The sequence below is a fragment of the Alexandromys fortis genome, unplaced genomic scaffold (genome assembly GCF_014885135.2).
Source record: "Alexandromys fortis isolate MF-2015 unplaced genomic scaffold, M_Fortis_MF-2015_v1.1 scaffold_285, whole genome shotgun sequence".
In the NCBI taxonomy this organism is placed as follows: Eukaryota; Metazoa; Chordata; class Mammalia; order Rodentia; family Cricetidae; genus Alexandromys; species Alexandromys fortis.
The window spans coordinates 314,700-332,527 of record NW_026068191.1 but is presented as its reverse complement, the minus strand read 5'-3'; the positions used below and the strand labels follow the sequence as shown (position 1 = coordinate 332,527).

General features: G+C 44.3%; 1 protein-coding gene across 1 annotated transcript in view; it reads right to left on the bottom strand.

The window, feature by feature from the left end:
* Window positions 1–527: 527 nt before the first annotated feature.
* Window positions 528–17,828, bottom strand: part of LOC126492873 (chromodomain-helicase-DNA-binding protein 8-like) — a 20,341-nt gene continuing 3,040 nt past the window's right edge. The window contains exons 2-3 of the mRNA XM_050129510.1: window positions 2,232–3,288; window positions 528–965 (exon numbers count right to left, since the gene is read on the bottom strand). Coding sequence (XP_049985467.1) covers window positions 528–965; window positions 2,232–3,074 — 1,281 coding nt within the window. The 5' untranslated portion in view covers window positions 3,075–3,288. The remainder of the gene's footprint in view (window positions 966–2,231; window positions 3,289–17,828) is intronic.

Below are 17,828 nucleotides of genomic sequence, written 5' to 3'. Positions count from 1 at the left end.
TTTTTGATTTTCGAAACAGGGTTTCTCTGTAGTTTTTGGTGCCTGTCCTGGAACTAGCTAGCTCTTGTAGACCAGGCTGGCCTCAAACTCACAAAGATCCTCCTGCCTCTGCCTCCCAAGTGCTGGGATTAAAGGCGTGCGCCACCACCGCCCTGCTCAAACCATTCTTTTCTTAAATTTTTATCCATTTCTTTGAGACAGGGTCTGGCTGTCCTGGAATTCACTATGTAGACCGCACTGACCTCAGACTCACAGACATGCATCTACCTCTGCCTACCACCATGCCTGGCTCTTTTTGGGGTGTGTGTGTGGAAACAGTCTTGCTATGCAGTACAGTCTAGGTCCAATTGTCTCCTACCCATAATACTATAATAAAAGACCAAGGTTTAAAGACAACTATTACAGAAATCATCACCTCAAACTCAACAATAATTCCTAATCTTTGTATGACTGAATCAAAACAAGATTCTCATGGATGAAATAACAAATTGCACCTCAGTTCTAGAGCATAAGTTAGAATTCCTCCGTTAGCGATAGGGGCTACTGAAGGAAGGCAGGGACAAGAGACTAAGGGGAGGTTTCAAGTCACTCACCTGTGGCTGCAGCACCATTTTGAGTGGCACTGAAAGTCTCTGTCCTGGGCTTTGTCCTGGTCCCATTATCTGAGCCTGCTGCACAGAGGAAAGTGTCAGAGGCTGGGCTGCGGGTGGCGGCTGTGGTTGTGGCTGTGAAGAAGGAGGCTGGGGTACAATCTGGATTTTCTGCTGTGGCTGCTGTACCTGCAGCTGAATAGTTACGACTTTGGCAGGCTGCCCCTGGGCATTCTTGGCTTGAGTCAAGGCTGCCAGCTGGTTGCCCTGTAACACTATCTTGCCTGGTAGACTCCCTAACACAACATGCCGATGTCCTTGGGGACCTCCGGTCTGTGGCTGCTGGAGGACCAAGGTGATGCGTTTCGATTCACCCTACACAGAAAAAGGAAATCACAGAAGAGGGACATTAAAGAATATTATACACAGAAGTATTTATACCAGCTTTCTTCATCTGAGATTCATAAAGGTGAATGTCAAGAGAGAATCCATTTTTGTTTACCCTCCAAATGTCTCTAGGGCATCTTTTTCTGTAACACCCCAGTGGATATCAAGCCTATCACACACACACATACAACTTTTAATAGCTATCTTCTAAGGCAGTCATTTAATGTTTAAAATGAAACATGCCTCCACATCACTTCCATCCGTTTCAGTGCCTACAGGTGCTCCCCAAATTTCTAAGCCTTTATTGAAAGCTCTACCTTTGCATGACAGAAGCAGGAAGAGAACAGCAGTGTTAGCAACGATGGGAGAGAAAGGTGCAGTGGCTCGTGTGCAATCTGGGCATCAGGACACTGAGATGGAGGAGGTCAAGTTTGAGGACAGCTTAGACTACTACACAGTGAGACCCTCTTAAAAACAAAAGCCCCTACAATTGGTGTGATGGCACACACCTCTAATTCCAGCAGTAAGGAGGTGGAGGAAAGTCAATCTCAAGTTTGAGGCCAGCCTTCCTTGGCTATATAGAATTACAGGCCAGCCTAGGCTATACAGCAAGAATCTGTCTCAATAAATAAATAGATAGATAAAAAGTAGAGCACTTAACAAGTCTTGCAAATATGTGTTCCCAGAACACACTATATTAAATGACAACTTACAGCATACATTTACTGTGAATTTTTGTTTAATGTCCGCATCTCCCTGCAGAGCTGGTGGTAAGAGCTGAGAGGTTCACAGACAGTAATTACTACCACCAAAACTGTTAACAAGTGGCTGTCAAAGCTCATTGGTGAAAAGTAAAGACAGTCAGACGGTGGTGTCATACACCCTTAATCCCAGCACTTGAGAGGCAGAGGCAAGCAGATCACTGAGTTTGAGGCCAGCCTGGTCTACAGAGTAAGTTCCAAGACAGACAGGGCTACAGAGAAACCTTGTCTCGAAAGAACCTCCCCCACTCCAAAGAAAAGACACATGGTGGTTAGTGCCTGTAATCCCCACACTTGAAGACCAAGACAGAAAGACTGCCATGAGTTTGGGACCAGTCCCAGTTAGAGTGAATTTGTTCCAAAACAGCCCATAATCTGCAAGACGACAGATCTGAACAGACTTTCCTGTAAACAGTTCTTATGTATCGGTGTTCTCTCCCTCCACCCTCATTGTTCCTACGTCCTCTACGAAACCACAATTCACTCAAGTCACCTGGGTAGGTGTAGAAGTCAGTGTGACTGCAGGCTTCAGTGGGGGCCCCGCAGCCCCAGGGTTTCCAGCAGGAGCTGAACCCTTAACTGGCTGGAGGACTAGCTGCTTTACTGGTCGGCTTGGCTGGACAATGCGCTGAACAGCAGCCTGGCTCCCAGGGACCTTGGTGGCCAACACTGTATTACCAGAGACAATGGAGACACCTGGTCGAAGGGGTGTACCAGTTAGCACTTTGGTAAAGGTGACTTTTCCACCATTGGCTGTGCCAGCCACTAGGGGCTGAGCCGTACTGGTGATACCTTGGGCCTGAATTTGTGCCACATGGGCACCCGTGACTGAGGAGTTTGGTGGGGCTTTAAGGATAACAATCTTAGGGGCTGACTGAGATGGTTGCCCTCCAGTATTACTGGGAGAGACAGCTGTGGCAGAGACACCCATGAAAGGATTCCCTTGGCTCAGGATCTCTTGGCTCTTGGAGACCTGCAAAAGTCCTGATGTTGGCGCTGACGTCTGCAAGACAGGTTGGGCTGGCTGCTCCTGGCTGGCGGGCTGAGTGGTATAATCATGCAAGGTTAAGGATTCTGGAGCTGGAGCTGTGGATTCTTTGGGAAGTTCAGGAGGAGCTGTATCCTCTGGTTGGGAAACCAGGTCACTTGCTGATGAATTTCCCACATCAACACCTCCACCATCTTGGTTCATCTGATCCAAGGAGTCCAGAGAGCTTGGCAGTCCAAGTGCTTCTTCAATGGGGTCTTGAGTGACCTGATTAAAGCTGTCATCAGTCAGGGAGTCCAGGCCAAATAAATTCGGGTCATCAAACAAATCCATGATGGGGTCTGCCATCTTGGTAAAGTAATGAAGGGTATCTGTAGAAGTCTATGGAGGGAAGGGGAGGGGGGGAACCAGTTCTCCCCTCCCCTTCCCTATGAAGAAAACAATGGACACAATGGACGAAAACTATTCTTCAAGTGAAGATACAAGAAACAAGTGCATGTCAGATTGTCCTGACCTTCATGGAGCAAGACAGCAAAATCTTCAGAGGAAGAAGATGGAGCTCCTGTGATGGAATATAAATATAAACATAAACAAAGTTGGTGATTTCAACGAAAAGTCCTAAGGTACCATCTAAGGTTTCAATTCTGTTAGAATAATAGGACGATATGAGGGACTTTGCAGATGAACACATGATAAAAAGAATACCCACATTTTTGTCTCAAAACTAAAAATTAAGAAGAAATAACCCCCACTTTAGGCTCTTATATCTCTACACCTTGAAGTTTCTATCAAGAATATTCAGCTTGTTGGGTGTGGTGACACACAGTTTTATTGCAGAACCTAGAAGGCAGAGGCAGAAGGGTCTCTATGAGTTCCAGGACAGCTAACCAGAGTTACACAGTGAGGCCCTGTGTCCAAAAGCCAAAGAAACAAAAACTAACAAATAATAAAAAAATATTAATCAGGGGTGGGGAAAAAACAAAAAAAAATCATTAAGCCTGTTTCTGCTCATTTCTTTTGACAATTATCTTTTTAAAATAATATTAAGAAAGTTTACATTTACTAACTGTTAAATTGGCACAACTCGAAAATGTAGCAAGAACACCTAAAAAAGTAGATTAAAGTTTCTGGATCCATTGTTATAAATTCTCCTTTCAGTCCAGATACTTCTTCTACTTATGACTGGTAAAAAAGCAAGCCACCTGTAACCAAGCTCCTAACAATGTGAGCTGAGGCCAGTGTACTTTCTCTAACAATATTCCACTAAGCATTTATACACAGCATTTTTTTTAATTTTATTTATTTATTATGTATACAATATTCTGTCTGTGTGTATGCCTGCAGGCCAGAAGAGGGCACCAGACCTCATTACAGATGGTTGTGAGCCACCATGTGGTTGCTGGGAACCGAACTCAGGACCTTTGGAAGAGCAGGCAGTGCTCTTAACCTCTGAGCCATCTCTCCAGCCCCTATACACAGCATTTTCAGATGTTTTCTTTAATGCCTTTCTTATATTTAAGATTAAAAATATTTGCCAGAATGGTGGTACATACCTTTAATTCCAGCACTTGGGAGGCAGAGGCAGGCGAATGCCTGTGAGTTCAAGGACAGCCTGGTCTACAAATCGAGTTCGAAGACAGCCAGGGCTGTTAAACAGAGAAACCCTGTCTCAAAAAACAAAACAACAAAAACCTTTCTTTGCAAGAGACTTAGCCTCTCAGTTCTCACTCCCACACCCAGCTCCCCCTGACCATCACCTGTACAGGGAGTTCCTGTGCCCGTCATGCTGTGGTACCTACAGAACACAGCCGCTTCTACCCTTTCATCCCTTCCAGCAGAGAAACTACCCACCCAAAGCTCTGTATGATGGCTTGATCTTCTACTTGTTTTAAAAAGCTACAGCATTCTATCTTATTAAGGCACATATGCCTTGAGTTTCTTATGCACATCCTATGAAGGTACGAATCATTCCTTTGAGCAGGTTACAGAAACTACCAACTTCTCAAGATGCTTGTCTAACATGTGTGAGAAATTATCATAAATACATAAAAGTGAACAATTATGGATCTTATTCAGGACAATGTATTATTACCCAGCTCCTTAGAGATCCTTGATGATGGGAAATCTGTAGGACAGCACACACAGGAGCCATCCAACAAACGGTTATAGATAACACTTGCTCACATTACTGGAATAAGTTTTTCAGTCTTCACAGAAATCACAATATATAAGACAGTGTGGAAGCCTCCTATCTTGGAAAACTGCGCCATAAATGATATGTTGATAAATTTCACATCTATGGCTTAAAGTTTATGAAAATGCTAGTGGGGAAACAAAGGAAATTAAACAACCACGTGAAAAGGAGAGGTGGCTCAGCAGTTAAAAGCACTGACTGCTTTTTCAAAGGACCCAGGGTCTCCAGCAGCCACATGGAGGCTCACAATCATCCTTAACTCCAGCCCCAGGGTATCCAATGTCCTCTTCTGGCCTTTGCGGGCACGAGGCATGCACACAGTACACACACACTTATATGAAGAAGATGTTTGCTTTTGGGCTAGTGAGATGGCTCAGTGGATGAAGGGAGTTTAATCCCCAGGACCCACATAAAGGTAGAGGAAAAGAGCTGACTCCAGAAAGCCGTCCTCTGACCTACACATGTCTACCATGGCACATCCACAGCCATAATGATAAACCTCATAAAACACTCTAAAAGAGTATAGTGTCATAACAATTTAGGAAGGCCTTACTTGATAAGATCCCTTTTCCTAGCTATCTGAAGACATCAAATAAAAAATCTGTCAGGAAATATAATGTAGGTCTGACAAAAATGACTTTTCCACAGAAGTTTCATGCTCTGTATGTGTGTCTGTGAGAATGTGCATGTCTGCTGGGGATGGGAGGGTTGAGGAGTTCTTGTTTTTTTGTTTTTAAGACAAGGTCTCAGCATAGAACAAAGATATAACCTATCCCAGGATGGTCTCAAACTCACAAGCCTCCTGTCTCGGCTTCCTGAGTGCTGGGATAATGGGTCTGTGCTACCAGTAGACTGGGCTTCCAGCTCTCCTTACAAACAATGTAGTAGATCAGGATTTCTTCCCGGCGTCAATAACTGTATCCAAACTATTCCAGCATCTCATTCCAACTTGTAATATTTGCCCACAAATTACTCAAAATGGTAATCAGCATTTATGCATATTTCTTAATTTAATGAAAAACCTATTCAATAATTTTATATATTTCTTTAAGTCTCAACAACTTTTTTTTTCCTGGTAATGCCCATTTTGCCATCTATGATCTTTTCTCTCTACTCGCAGTCAGAAGTTACACTAAGCATCTGTAGCTAAATGTCAAACAAAACAGCAAGGGACAGTACAGTGGCTCGTGCCTGTAGTCCCAGCATAAACACTACTACAAGTTTAACTGACAATAATCTACAGGAGTATACACTTCACAATAACTTGTTTATTCATTCTACTCCCACTTCGCCCAGTCAGGGGTAAAACTCTGGCAATAATCTTTTAAAAAGTATTTATGAGATAGTCTTCTATGCTGCCTAAACTGGCTCTGGGTTTGGCAATCCTTTGCACAGGTCTGCAAAGGCCAGGATTATAAGCATGTATCACTTCGTTCAGAAATTTCGTTTTTCATCTTGCAGTACTGGTAACTGAACTCAGGGCTTTGAGGATGCCAACTAAGAACATCACCACAAAGTTAATTTCACCTTTTTTATTTTTTAAATTTAAATTTTTATTTTGGGCCCAGCACGGTGGCATACTTTTAATCTCAGTACTGGGGAAGCAGAGGCAGGAGGATATTTGTGGTTTCCAGGCCAGCTTGGTCTACACAGCAAATTCTATGACATCCAAAGCTATATAGAGAAACCTGTCTAAAAATATTTATTTCTTTAAAATTTTTGTATGTGTTTTTTACATGTATGCCACTGCACTGTATGCCTGCCCGTGGTACCTGCAGAGACAGAAGAGGACATCAGATCTTCTGGAGCTGGAAATTACTAGCAGAAGTGAGCTTCCTTTCACGTGGGAGTTGGGAAACAAACCAAGGTGCTCTGGAAGTGCTCTTACCCATGGAGCCAGCTCTGCAGCCCCTCACTTTACCTTCTGTTTAGACTGTGTCTCACTAAGTTGCACAGTCTGGCCTTGAAATTATTCAGTAGACTAAGCAGGCTTTGATTCTCTTCCACATCAGCCTTCAAAGGAGCTGTGTTTACAGGTCTGCACTACCAGACTGCAATAAAGATGGTACTTTTTAATAAGAAACAGTAACTGAACTTTTTCCCCTCAAATATTTCACTGCATGTGATTCAATTATTAAGCTTTAAAAATCAGTGTATTATCTTAGTCCTTGTCTCCCAAATCTCTTTTTGGCCAAATACAGATGTTTTAGTGTGGGCTTAAACATGAGGGTTAAGACAAAAAAGACTCAGTCAGGCACACTAGACCAGGTGAGGGTTTCCTTGAAATAGGTACTTTTTGTTTCTTTGTAGTCAGGGCTTCTCTGTGTAGCCCTGAGGGGTCCTCAAATTCAAAGATCTGTCTGCCTCTGCCTATCAGTGCAGGGTTTAAAGGTATGAACCAGAAGGTGCACCACCATACCCAATCTTAATTTTTTTTTTTTTAAATAAGGTCTATGTAGCCCAGGCTGTTCACAAACTTGAAACAATGCACCTGCCTCAGCTTCCTGAGTGCTAAGATTGTAGCCATTGCTATTTCTGCTTTCTACTTGTCAGTCTAGATTCAACAACTTGAAAGTCTTCCCCAGGTACGGTGGCTTACCCTGCAATCCCAGAATTTGAGAGGCTGAGGCAGAAGGACTGCTATGAGTTTGAGGACAGACTGATCGCAGAGGGAGTATCAGGCTAGCCAAGGTTACATAGCGAGAACGTCTCAAAAATAACCCTGCCTCAAATCCTGGCAACTGACTCAATCCCACAATAAAGTATTACTACTTTTCAACTGCTAACCTGTAGTCAATTGCCCCCCTGTGAGGTTTTAAGCCTAGCTCCAGATTCTCTGACTCCCATTTTAAACATCCTGGATTTTCACAAGTTCAAGCCTCCCTATACCTCTAACTTTCTTCATTGCTCTACTCCTGTACATGTGGATCATCCTGCCTGCACCAATATACAGCTTAGTTTACCATCTGACACACTGCATGAATTCTCTTCTACAGCTCGAACCCTGGTAAAACAAAAAATGGATGTTCTACAGGTTTTAAGGTAAAATAACTATCTAGATAATAAAGTGATATCAGACTTTGTGTTACTAAGAAGGAAAATGTAGCTTCACCTACCACTGCCCTAAAGAGAAGCACATGCATGTACTCTAAAGGAAAACCAGGATTTAGTGGTTGCACTTAATCACATTCCATAATCAAAATATATAGATGCATGATACAAATCCCGAGGGAAATTCAAGGTCACCAGGACAGTGTCGTCTGTTGTCTTCTCAGAGCTCCCTTCTTCCCAGAAGTCCCCACACCGGTGCTCTAGGCCTGGCCACCTTCAATACCATTCTTGTACTTCTGGAGCCTCAGCGCTCCGACTCTCTGATCCTTGTGTTTTGTAATAATCTTGCCCATTTCTATCCCTTGTCTGTCTCATCACACTGTATTTTAATTCTATTCTACTCATCTACCCCCAAATCTTCATGTCTTTCAACAAAATGGTGACCGCACACAGGGTGTGGAAGGAAGGTACACACACTGAGAAGAGCTATCATGGGGTGGGTGAGGTGGGAAGTGTAGTTTTTAAATGTGCACCTAGCATCACGATTCTGTATTTGTACTTATACTTCCTTTCTATTACTGTCAGTACAAATGGACAAAATCTTGACCAGTATGGATCTGTAAAAGACAATGGGCAAGGGACTGACGTCAGTAGGAAGGAAAGAGCATGAAAAAGTCACTAGGACCTCTGGGCTGGGGTAAGAGTTCTCACATCACCCCAAAGGGCATTTATCATAGTTTAAACACTGCAGTAGATCACCTAACAGATAAATTATATAAACTGAACTACAGGCACAGATTCTCCATTTGTAGATTTCTCAATGAACAAATGCCATACTGAGCAACACTGACTCTTTTCTGTAGCATATAGTCTTAGAAAGCCTGCTCATGCCCACCTAACCTCTATGCCCAAAGATTCAGAAAATAAACTTTTTTTTTACTTCAAAGTATAAACCTTATTGGAAATTGTATCATTTTCAGGAGATTGAGTTAGACACACATATTGAAACACAGAATGAATAGGGAAAGTTTAATTTAAACAAGAAATACCTTGAAAATAAAATGAACATTTAAAAAGACAAAACAAAACAAAAAATAACCCAATAATTTATAGAAGGGAACACTAAAAAACTATGCCACAGAAACATTTGGGACACTCGGAGAATCTCAAACCTTAAAGATAAATGAGAAATAGACACCCAAAGTGAATAAAATCACAAGTCAGGGTCAAAGAATGATGAGGCTGGAAGGACACAGAACACAAGAAATGAAGCTAATAACTTGGAGCCGCTCAGGCTCCCTCAAGTAAGTCGAGAAGAGCCTATCTTCTCTGTCTTCACCATCCAGTCCAATGAGTGGCAACTCTGTTTCTGTTTTCTAATCGCTGTAGGAAGAAGCATACCCAAATTAAGGGTGTAGACATTTGGGGGCAAATATGGCTGGTAACAGGGAGCACCTCATTAAAAACTGGGAAAGCTAAATAGCCAACCATAAAACCTAAAAGCATGTATTTTTCAGAGGCCAAGAGGGAAACTGTAGAAATTAATGTTACTCATACGGGGAAAGGGAATGAAGTAGAATTGATGGAGAGGTAAACGCTACTGAAAGTGGGGGTGGGAAGGGGGATCGGGTACATTACCTGCTCTTACTGCCGGGGTTGGTGCCAGTAAGGCCCATACGGCAGAGGCAGGCACAGGCACGGGCGGGAGACTTCAGGCCAACTAGATCCCCCAAAAGGAGTTGAAGTACGTGCACTTAAGCGAGGGAGCTATCGGGGGCACCCTCCGAGGTGGGGATGGTCAAGATGGGAAGATGCGGGGGGTGGGGGTGGGGGTGTGATGCCTGGGGAAGAAGCAACGTTAGGACGCAGGCTGCAGGTTGAGAGGCCTAGCAAGCCCCGAAGGAGAAAAGGGCCTGCACCTCACCCCGATGGGAGGCAAAGGTGGCTTTACCTGCGGTGGCCGTGGGGCCGGTTCGCTTCTCGCTGTCTCTCCAGCACCAGTTCCCCTCCTTCTGCGCAACCTAACTCGATGCGCTTGCCCGCCCCACACTTCCATTGGTCGAATCGCACTGCCACTCACACAAAGGCGCAGAGACGCAAAACAGCGCAAGGGCGGGACTAGAAGCAGCTCCCTTCCCCCTCAGGTTAGGTTGAGAGCGCACAGCGAGGCCTATCCGGTTTCTAGGGCCGAGAACAAGCCTGCAGCTTGCTTGAAAACGAAGGTGCAAAGAGCGCAATCCTAAGGGTGGTTTCTTAGCACTCACACCGCTAGCACACCCGAGAGGAGCTCTGGGAAGGTGTTCTGCACTAGGCCAGCTCCGCCTCCCTCTGGAACCCCTGCCTTCCGGCAGCCCTGTCACTCCCTCCCACTCCCCCCACAAGGTGCCCAGACGATACCAGGAGGCAGCACAGTTGCTGGGCACGCAGCCTTTCGCTGTCCTCTTCCAAGATAAAACACTCTGTGCTATAACCCAGGAAACTGGCTTGCATGCTTGACACTTCTGCTTCCACAAAGTTAGCTCAGGTGCTTCTAACAATTCTGTGACCCGGTGCCCTCCAAAATACACACCCAGTCCTCCCCCAGGCTCTTTCTCTCCGAACAGTGAGTTTGACTTCCCTCTCACGGCACTGTCCATCCCCAGTGTCCCAAGCAGTCTGGGAGAAAGATCAACTTGAACTTAAACCTCCCACTTTTAAAGACCCCAGTGTTGCCTACCACTAGACAGGCCAGGAACACCCAGTTAGACTGTAGTAGTATTAAGGCTTCCTATTTAGGCTGGCTCTGAACCTCCATATTTAGCATCCAATACTGACATTACGGCAATGTATTGGAACAGACTTCAGAACCTGCACTGTGCTATGGTTGTAACTCAACCACTTTAAATCAGATGAGAAAACCGAGCCGCTGAAGAATCCAACTAAGAAACTAAGTAGCAAAGTCAGGATTTGCTTTCTCGCAAGTCTCGTAAACGATCTTTCTCCCTCCTGATCCTGCTACCTTAATTATCTTTTCTTTTATTGTTTTGTTTTTCGAGACTCTGTAGCTTTTTGCAGATGTCCTGGAACTCATTCTGTAGACCAGGCTGGCCTCGAACTCAAAGATCCACCTATCTCTACTTTCCGTGTGCTGGTATTAAAGGCATGCCCCAACACTGCCTGGCCTAATTTTCTAATACACAATTTGACCAAACAAACTTCATGCTTAAGAACGTTCAAAGAGCCGGGCGATGGTGGCGCACGCCTTTAATCCCAGCACTCGGGAGGCAGAGGCAGGCGGATCTCTGTGAGGGATCTCTGTGAGTTCGAGACCAGCATGGTCTACAGAGCTAGTTCCAGGACAGGCTCTAAAGCCACAGAGAAACCCTGTCTGGGGGGGGGGGGGACTTTCAAAAACATCCTGTTAGTCTTGTGACTCTGTGGGGCATGTCTGCAATTCTAATTCTAGCATGCAGGAGGCTAAGGTAGATTTAATAGCACACCTTGCCCTTTTTGTACTAGTTCCCACTGTTATTCGACGCAAACACATGCTAGTCAAAAAAGTCATTGCTATTGCTATATGTTTTCTCATATGGGTCTAGTCAATAGTGCTGCATTCAAATTGTATACTACCCTTGATTTGCTGTGTCCAAATCTTATGTTCTAAGATCTACATTTCTTCATTCACTACTTCAATTCTTGTCTGAGACAAGGTCTCACAGTACATAATCTAGATTGCCTTGGAACTCACTATGTAGCCCAAGCTTGCCACAAATTTATGGTGATTCTCCTGCCTCAGCCTCCCCAGTGCTGAAATTACAGCCATGATTTCAGGATTACCATGCCCAGTTATCTAAACATTTACTGAGGGGCTGGAGAGATGGCTCAGCGGTTAAGAGCACTGACTGCTCTTCCAGAGGTCCTCACCACATGGTGGCTCACAACCACCTATAATGAGATCTGGTGCCCTCTTCTGGCCTACAGGCAGGATACTGTATAAATCAATCAATCAATCAATAAAAAAAATTACTGTGTAGACAGTATACTACTAAGTAACTTGATAATATTAGGAGTCCAAAAATAAATAACCCATTACCCACCAGGCATGATGGTGCATGCCTGTAATTCTAGCACTTGGGGAGGGGGAGGACAGGAGTATCAGGCACTCAAGGCCTGTTTAAACAAAAACAACAAAAAACAAGATAGAGGGAGGGAGATGGGAGGGGGAGTGTGTGAGAGATAATCACTACTCCTACTAGATGTGTGTATGTGGGAAAGGTAAGTAGTAGGCACTACGATAATAACAAGTGGGCAAGTGTAAAAAGTTACAAGACGTACACAACCAGCAGGGCTCACTACAGAGACCAAAGAAGAAGGTAAAATTAATTTAGGAGGAAAAGATACCAGGAAGTAGTTTCTTAAATTATAGGAGATAGGTTAAGGTGGACCACACGAAAAAGACAACCAAGCAGCAGAGATAGCAAGAAGGAAGGCAAAAACAAAAGCATGCAAATGAAGAGTATGTGATACAGAATTCTGTGGTTCAATCCTACCAACACATATATCACAGGAAACTGAACAGACAGAAAGCTGAAGGGCAGGCAAGAGTCAGGCATCAGAGAGCCATTGTCTTACAGAAACTTGATCAGAACTAACCTTAGTTACCTAACTTGCTTTGAGGGATGGAAGAGCAGAAGATGTAGGGTCAGTCCAGCAAAGATACTGGAGATTTACTAACATGCTCTTTCTGTCCAGCAATCAAAGGCATATATGATGAGATACTTATGCATGAGACCTTGGGGGGAAGTCCTATTCGCAGAGCCACATTGTTCAGTGTTGTGTCTGGTCTCTGTGGACATACCTCTCTTGCTTTCAGACTATCTTTTAAACCTTAAATTTGTGAGTCACGTAATAACCGTCCAATAAATTCCCCTTCTGCATCCTACCTAACAAGATAATTAAGATCTGAACTATAGCAATGTGATTCAAAATATGACGGGAGGAAGGAACAGGGCCCAGAAACACGTGAGATAAAAATCAGTAGACTATGGAACTTAGCTATACTGAATGAGTTGTTTATAGTATATTAAATTGTGACATTCAATAAACTGGCTGTAAAAAATGCAGTTTGTTGATAGATTTAGAGAGTCCTCATAACTAGATGGTAGATTTAAAAGTGGAGACTAGCTAAGAAATGTGAGCAATAGACCAGGTATAAGAAAAACTGCTCTGATATCATTGAGAGACTAGAAGATGTTGGTGTCTATGAGAAACTGGAGAGACTAGGATTTCACTACATAGCCCTGACTGGCCTGAACTCACAGAAATCCACCTGCCTCTGCCTTGGGAATTAAAACAGTGGATCAGGGATTTAAAAAGTTTACCACACATGGCCTCCCTAGGTCCCCTTTAAACAAAGTAGCTACTATAAGAAATATATATCCAAGATGGAAAGAGAAATTTTGATTTCTCAAAAGTTAGAAATGTAGAGTTCGTATGTAAAATCTCTACTTTCAAGTGTAGATACCTAATTTAATATAATGCAGACTAAACAAAATATTTAGCTGGAGGCCAAATGCAGTTTGAATAGAAGGCAAGAGCTAATAAAAGAGAATGGATGTTAAGCTGGGTGGTGGTGGCACAGGCAGGCAGATCTCTGAGTTCTAGGCCACCCTGGTCTTCAAAGTGAGTTCCTGAACAGCCAGGGCTAAGCAGTGAAACCCTATCTCGAAAAACAAACAAACAAACACAAAAACAAACAAAATGGGGGGACATTATAATTTAAGGAACAGAATGAGCTATGACAACTTAAAAAAAATAGAAAGGAACTAGAGATGAAGGGAGCAAGCAAGGAGAGTAAAGATTTTAAGGATGGAGACCAGTCTATCCTATCAAAGGAAAAAAAATACCCATTGGAGGGGACAGAGGGAGAGGGCTCAGGAGTTAAGAATACTTGCAGCTCTAGCAGAGGGCTCGGATTCAGTTCTCAGCATCCGTATGGTAGCTCACAACTACCCATTTTAGTTCCAGGGAATCCAAAGCCTTCTTCTGGCCCCTGAAGGTACCAGGCACACATGTGATTGCAGGAAACCACCCTCTCCTTACACATCTTCCTCCTGGCTTCAAGGCCCCATGCTGGTTTTCCCTCTGCCTCTGCAGCCACTTCTCTCTTTTCTCTGCTCTGAGTTTCACTCAGGCTCCCAGCTTTCTTCTCTTCACACCGTCCTTTCTTCAAGGATGTCTAATTTGTACAGCCCCAACTGCTATTCTTTCATTTCTTCACTGAATGATCCACATGCCCTCACCTCTTTTATTTCTACCTCTGAACCCACTACCCCAGTTAATAGCTTACCCAACATTCTTTCTTGGTGCCTCTCCAGTCCCCCACCACTAAATATGACCACCTTCCAGCAACCTCCTATCAAGTCACAGCCAGAAACAAGACATCCTTTTCTTTACCTCCTGTATCACCTACTTTTGCTCTATCGGTTCTGGTTACTACTGGACCACTGTACTTGTAACCGAAGTAATCCTTTCCTTTTCCTTTCTCTCTGCTCCCATCCAGCGTCACATGGTATTAAGGAGGAATTAATAACCTAGGGACTGCTCTACTAATAAACTATACCCAACCTTAATTTTTTTTTCTTTTTCGAGACAGGGTTTCTCTGTGGTTTTGGAGCCTGTCCTGGAACTAGCTCTTGTAGACCAGGCTGGTCTCGAACTCACAGAGATCCACCTGCCTCTGCCTCCCGAGTGCTGGGATTAAAGGCGTGCGCCACCACCGTCCGGCTGTAGAATTTTTTTTAAACTACAGGTAAAACTCTAGAGTTTTGGTCTAAGCCTGAAGAGAGAAAATAAGAGTGTAATCTTTGAGTCTTTAAGGATCTTTGCCCTTAAACTCAGGCTGAATCTGAAGCAATACCGCATCACTGGCTCCTGGTCAGAGGAGAAACTATCGAGCTGAGGACAGGTCTGATGCTCAATGGGAAAGGAGATTGCCACTCAAGAGGAAAAGGTTGAGTTCAGGTCCTGGAACACGTGTGCAGGAGGAGAGAACTGATGGCTCCAGACAGCAGACACACGCCTACCCACACGTACACGATAGAAACACTCACAAAATGATGATGACGGAGTTCCAGAGAAGTCTAACCTGACCAGGACAGCGACTGCTGCTACTACCTCTGGGTGTGTAAATCACCACGTACAGCACTCAGCTAACAGCCCCGGTCTCTACCTCCATGCAACCTAGCTTTCCCTATTTTAAGTAAGCCACTCTTCATACATTGTTCTGAGTGTTTCCTCAATCAACTACATGCTATAAAGCTAACAGCCCATGCATTCAAAGCAATCCTAAAGAGTAGAAGATAATATGTAACGGTTGACACAAGAGTAGGCAAATGAAGAGGAATTATTCCTTAGCCAATATTTTATAACAATGCCACTAAAATCCATCATCTAATGTCTGCTAAGCAGGAAGATGGGAAACCAAAATACAAAAATGAGTTTCCCAGCTGGAGCTGCAGGGCCAAGGGACCTGGCATTAACAGGCAGAGGGAGCGCAGCCCTCAGTAGATTTCAGTTAGCATTAGAATCCAGGGCGATGCTGAGGAATCCAACTCACCACCACATGCGCAGGAGTATCTCAGCATCTATCACACAGGATGTTCTTTTTTTTTTTTTAAGATTTATTTATTTATTATGTACACAGTGTTCAGCCTCCATGTATGCCAGAAGAGGGCACCAGATCTCATTACAGATGGTTGTGAGCCACCATGTGGTTGCTGGGAATTGAATGAACTCAGGACCTCCGGAAGAGCAGTCAGTGCTCTCAACCTCTGAGCCATCTCTCCAGCCCCCTCCCCCTGGATGTTCTTGTGTAATTCGTAATTCCCTTGCTAGCTCAGGCCCAGCTCCTGTAGACTTAAGCCTGCACCAACTTTCATGAGAGAAATAAGGAAATGACCAAAACCTGTATAGATATTTAAATGCCTCATTTAAAGAAGTTCCCTAGCAGGGCTATGATGGTGAATACCTTTAATCCCAGCACTAGGAAAACAGAGGCAGGCAGAACTCTGTGAGTTTGAGGCCAGTCTGGTCTAAGAAAGAGCTTCAGCCACAGAAAAACCCTTGTCTCAAAAAAAAAAAAAAAAAAAAAAAAAAAAAAAAGAAAGGAAGGAAAGGAAGGAAGGAAGGGAGAGAGAGAGGAGGGAGGGAAGGAAGGAGGGAGGAAGGGATAAAAGGAGGGAAGGAGGAAGGGAGGGAGGGAAGGATGGAAAGAAGGAAGGGAGGGAAAGAAGAGAGGGAAGGAGGGAGGGAAGGAAGAGAAGGAAGGAGGGAGGGAGGGAAGAGAAGGAAGGAGGGAGGGAGGGAAGGAGGGGAGACATACTCTGCCCTAGCAGAGGTTGGTTCCCAGCATCCAGAGGTGGCTCAGAACCATCTAAATAAAACTTCATCTCCAAAAGGATCTAACTCTGGCTCTTTAGGCACCACGCTCTACGCACCTAAACACACACACACACACACCACACACAAAAGTTAAAATAAATCTTTTAAGAAAAAAAGGGTTGGTATAGAAGAGAAACAAGGAAGAACAAAACACTGGCAAAAGTCAAAACCCCCAGCAATGCCATTCATGGTGGTGTAGGCCTTACATCCTAGCACCAAGGAGGCAGAAGCAAGTGGATCTGTGTGAGTTCAAAGAGAGCCTGGTCTACATAGTAAGTTCCTGAAAAGCCAGGGCTATGTAGAAACCTTGTCTCCAAACCTCCCCTCTCCCACAAAACAAAAACAAAAACCCAAGAAAAGAAAAAAAGAAAACTCAGAAACAGATGATACAGTTCACTGGGCTAGCTCTGGCCTAGCATGTCCAAGGCCTTGGGTCCCATCCCTATACAGCAACACGCACACACACATGCACACACTCATGTAGACACACACGCACACACTCATACACACATGCACACAGACACTCATGTACACACACTCATGCTTCTATAATGACCATAAGGTGCAATTCCAAGAATCCTGCAGGATCCACAAGTGTTCAGGAGCTTGGCTGCCTTCTCAAATGAATTTAAGAATTAAGTTGCATGGGGCTGGAAATCCCAGTGGTTAAGAGCACTTGCTGCTCTTGCAACCTTTAGCCTTCTTGTGTACCAGGCATACACATGGTGCACATACATACATGCAGACAATATTCATACACATATTTGGAGACAGGGTTTCTCTGTGTAGCTTTGGAGCCTGTCCTGGAACTTGCTCTGTAGACCAGGCTGGTCTCGAACTGACAGAGATCCGCTTGCCTCTGCCTCCCGAGTGCTGGTGTGAAAGGTGTGAGCCACCACTTCCAGCTACATAATCTTTTTATTTCTAATTCAATTACCGTGGCTGAGGGAAACGTTCAATGGTAGAGAAGATCCTGAATTCAGTCCCTAAGCACACCAGAAAGAAAGGCATTTACTTACTATATAACCTTTCTCGGAAAGTTACTGACTTGATACCATAGGTTGTAAACTCAGCATGGTGGTTCAAGTGCGTAATCCCCCGCAGTCAGGAGTTGTGACAGGAAGACTGCTAAAAAGTTCCAGGCAGGGCAGGAGATGGTTCAGTGGTTAAGAGCACTTGCTGTTCTTGTAGAGGACCTGGATTTGATTTCTAGCACCCACACTGGGCAGCTCACGACCACCAGTAACTCCAGTTCCAGGGGATCTGATGCCCAGGTCTGGTCTTCACAGGCACCCGAATAAAAGTGGTGCACACAGACTTAAGGCACACACATTACAATGAAAAAACCTTATCTAAGCCAGTCTATGGTAGTTAGTGGTTCCAGGCCAACCTGGGTTAGAATAAGATCCTGTCTCAAAAAGGGGGGGGGGGGGGGG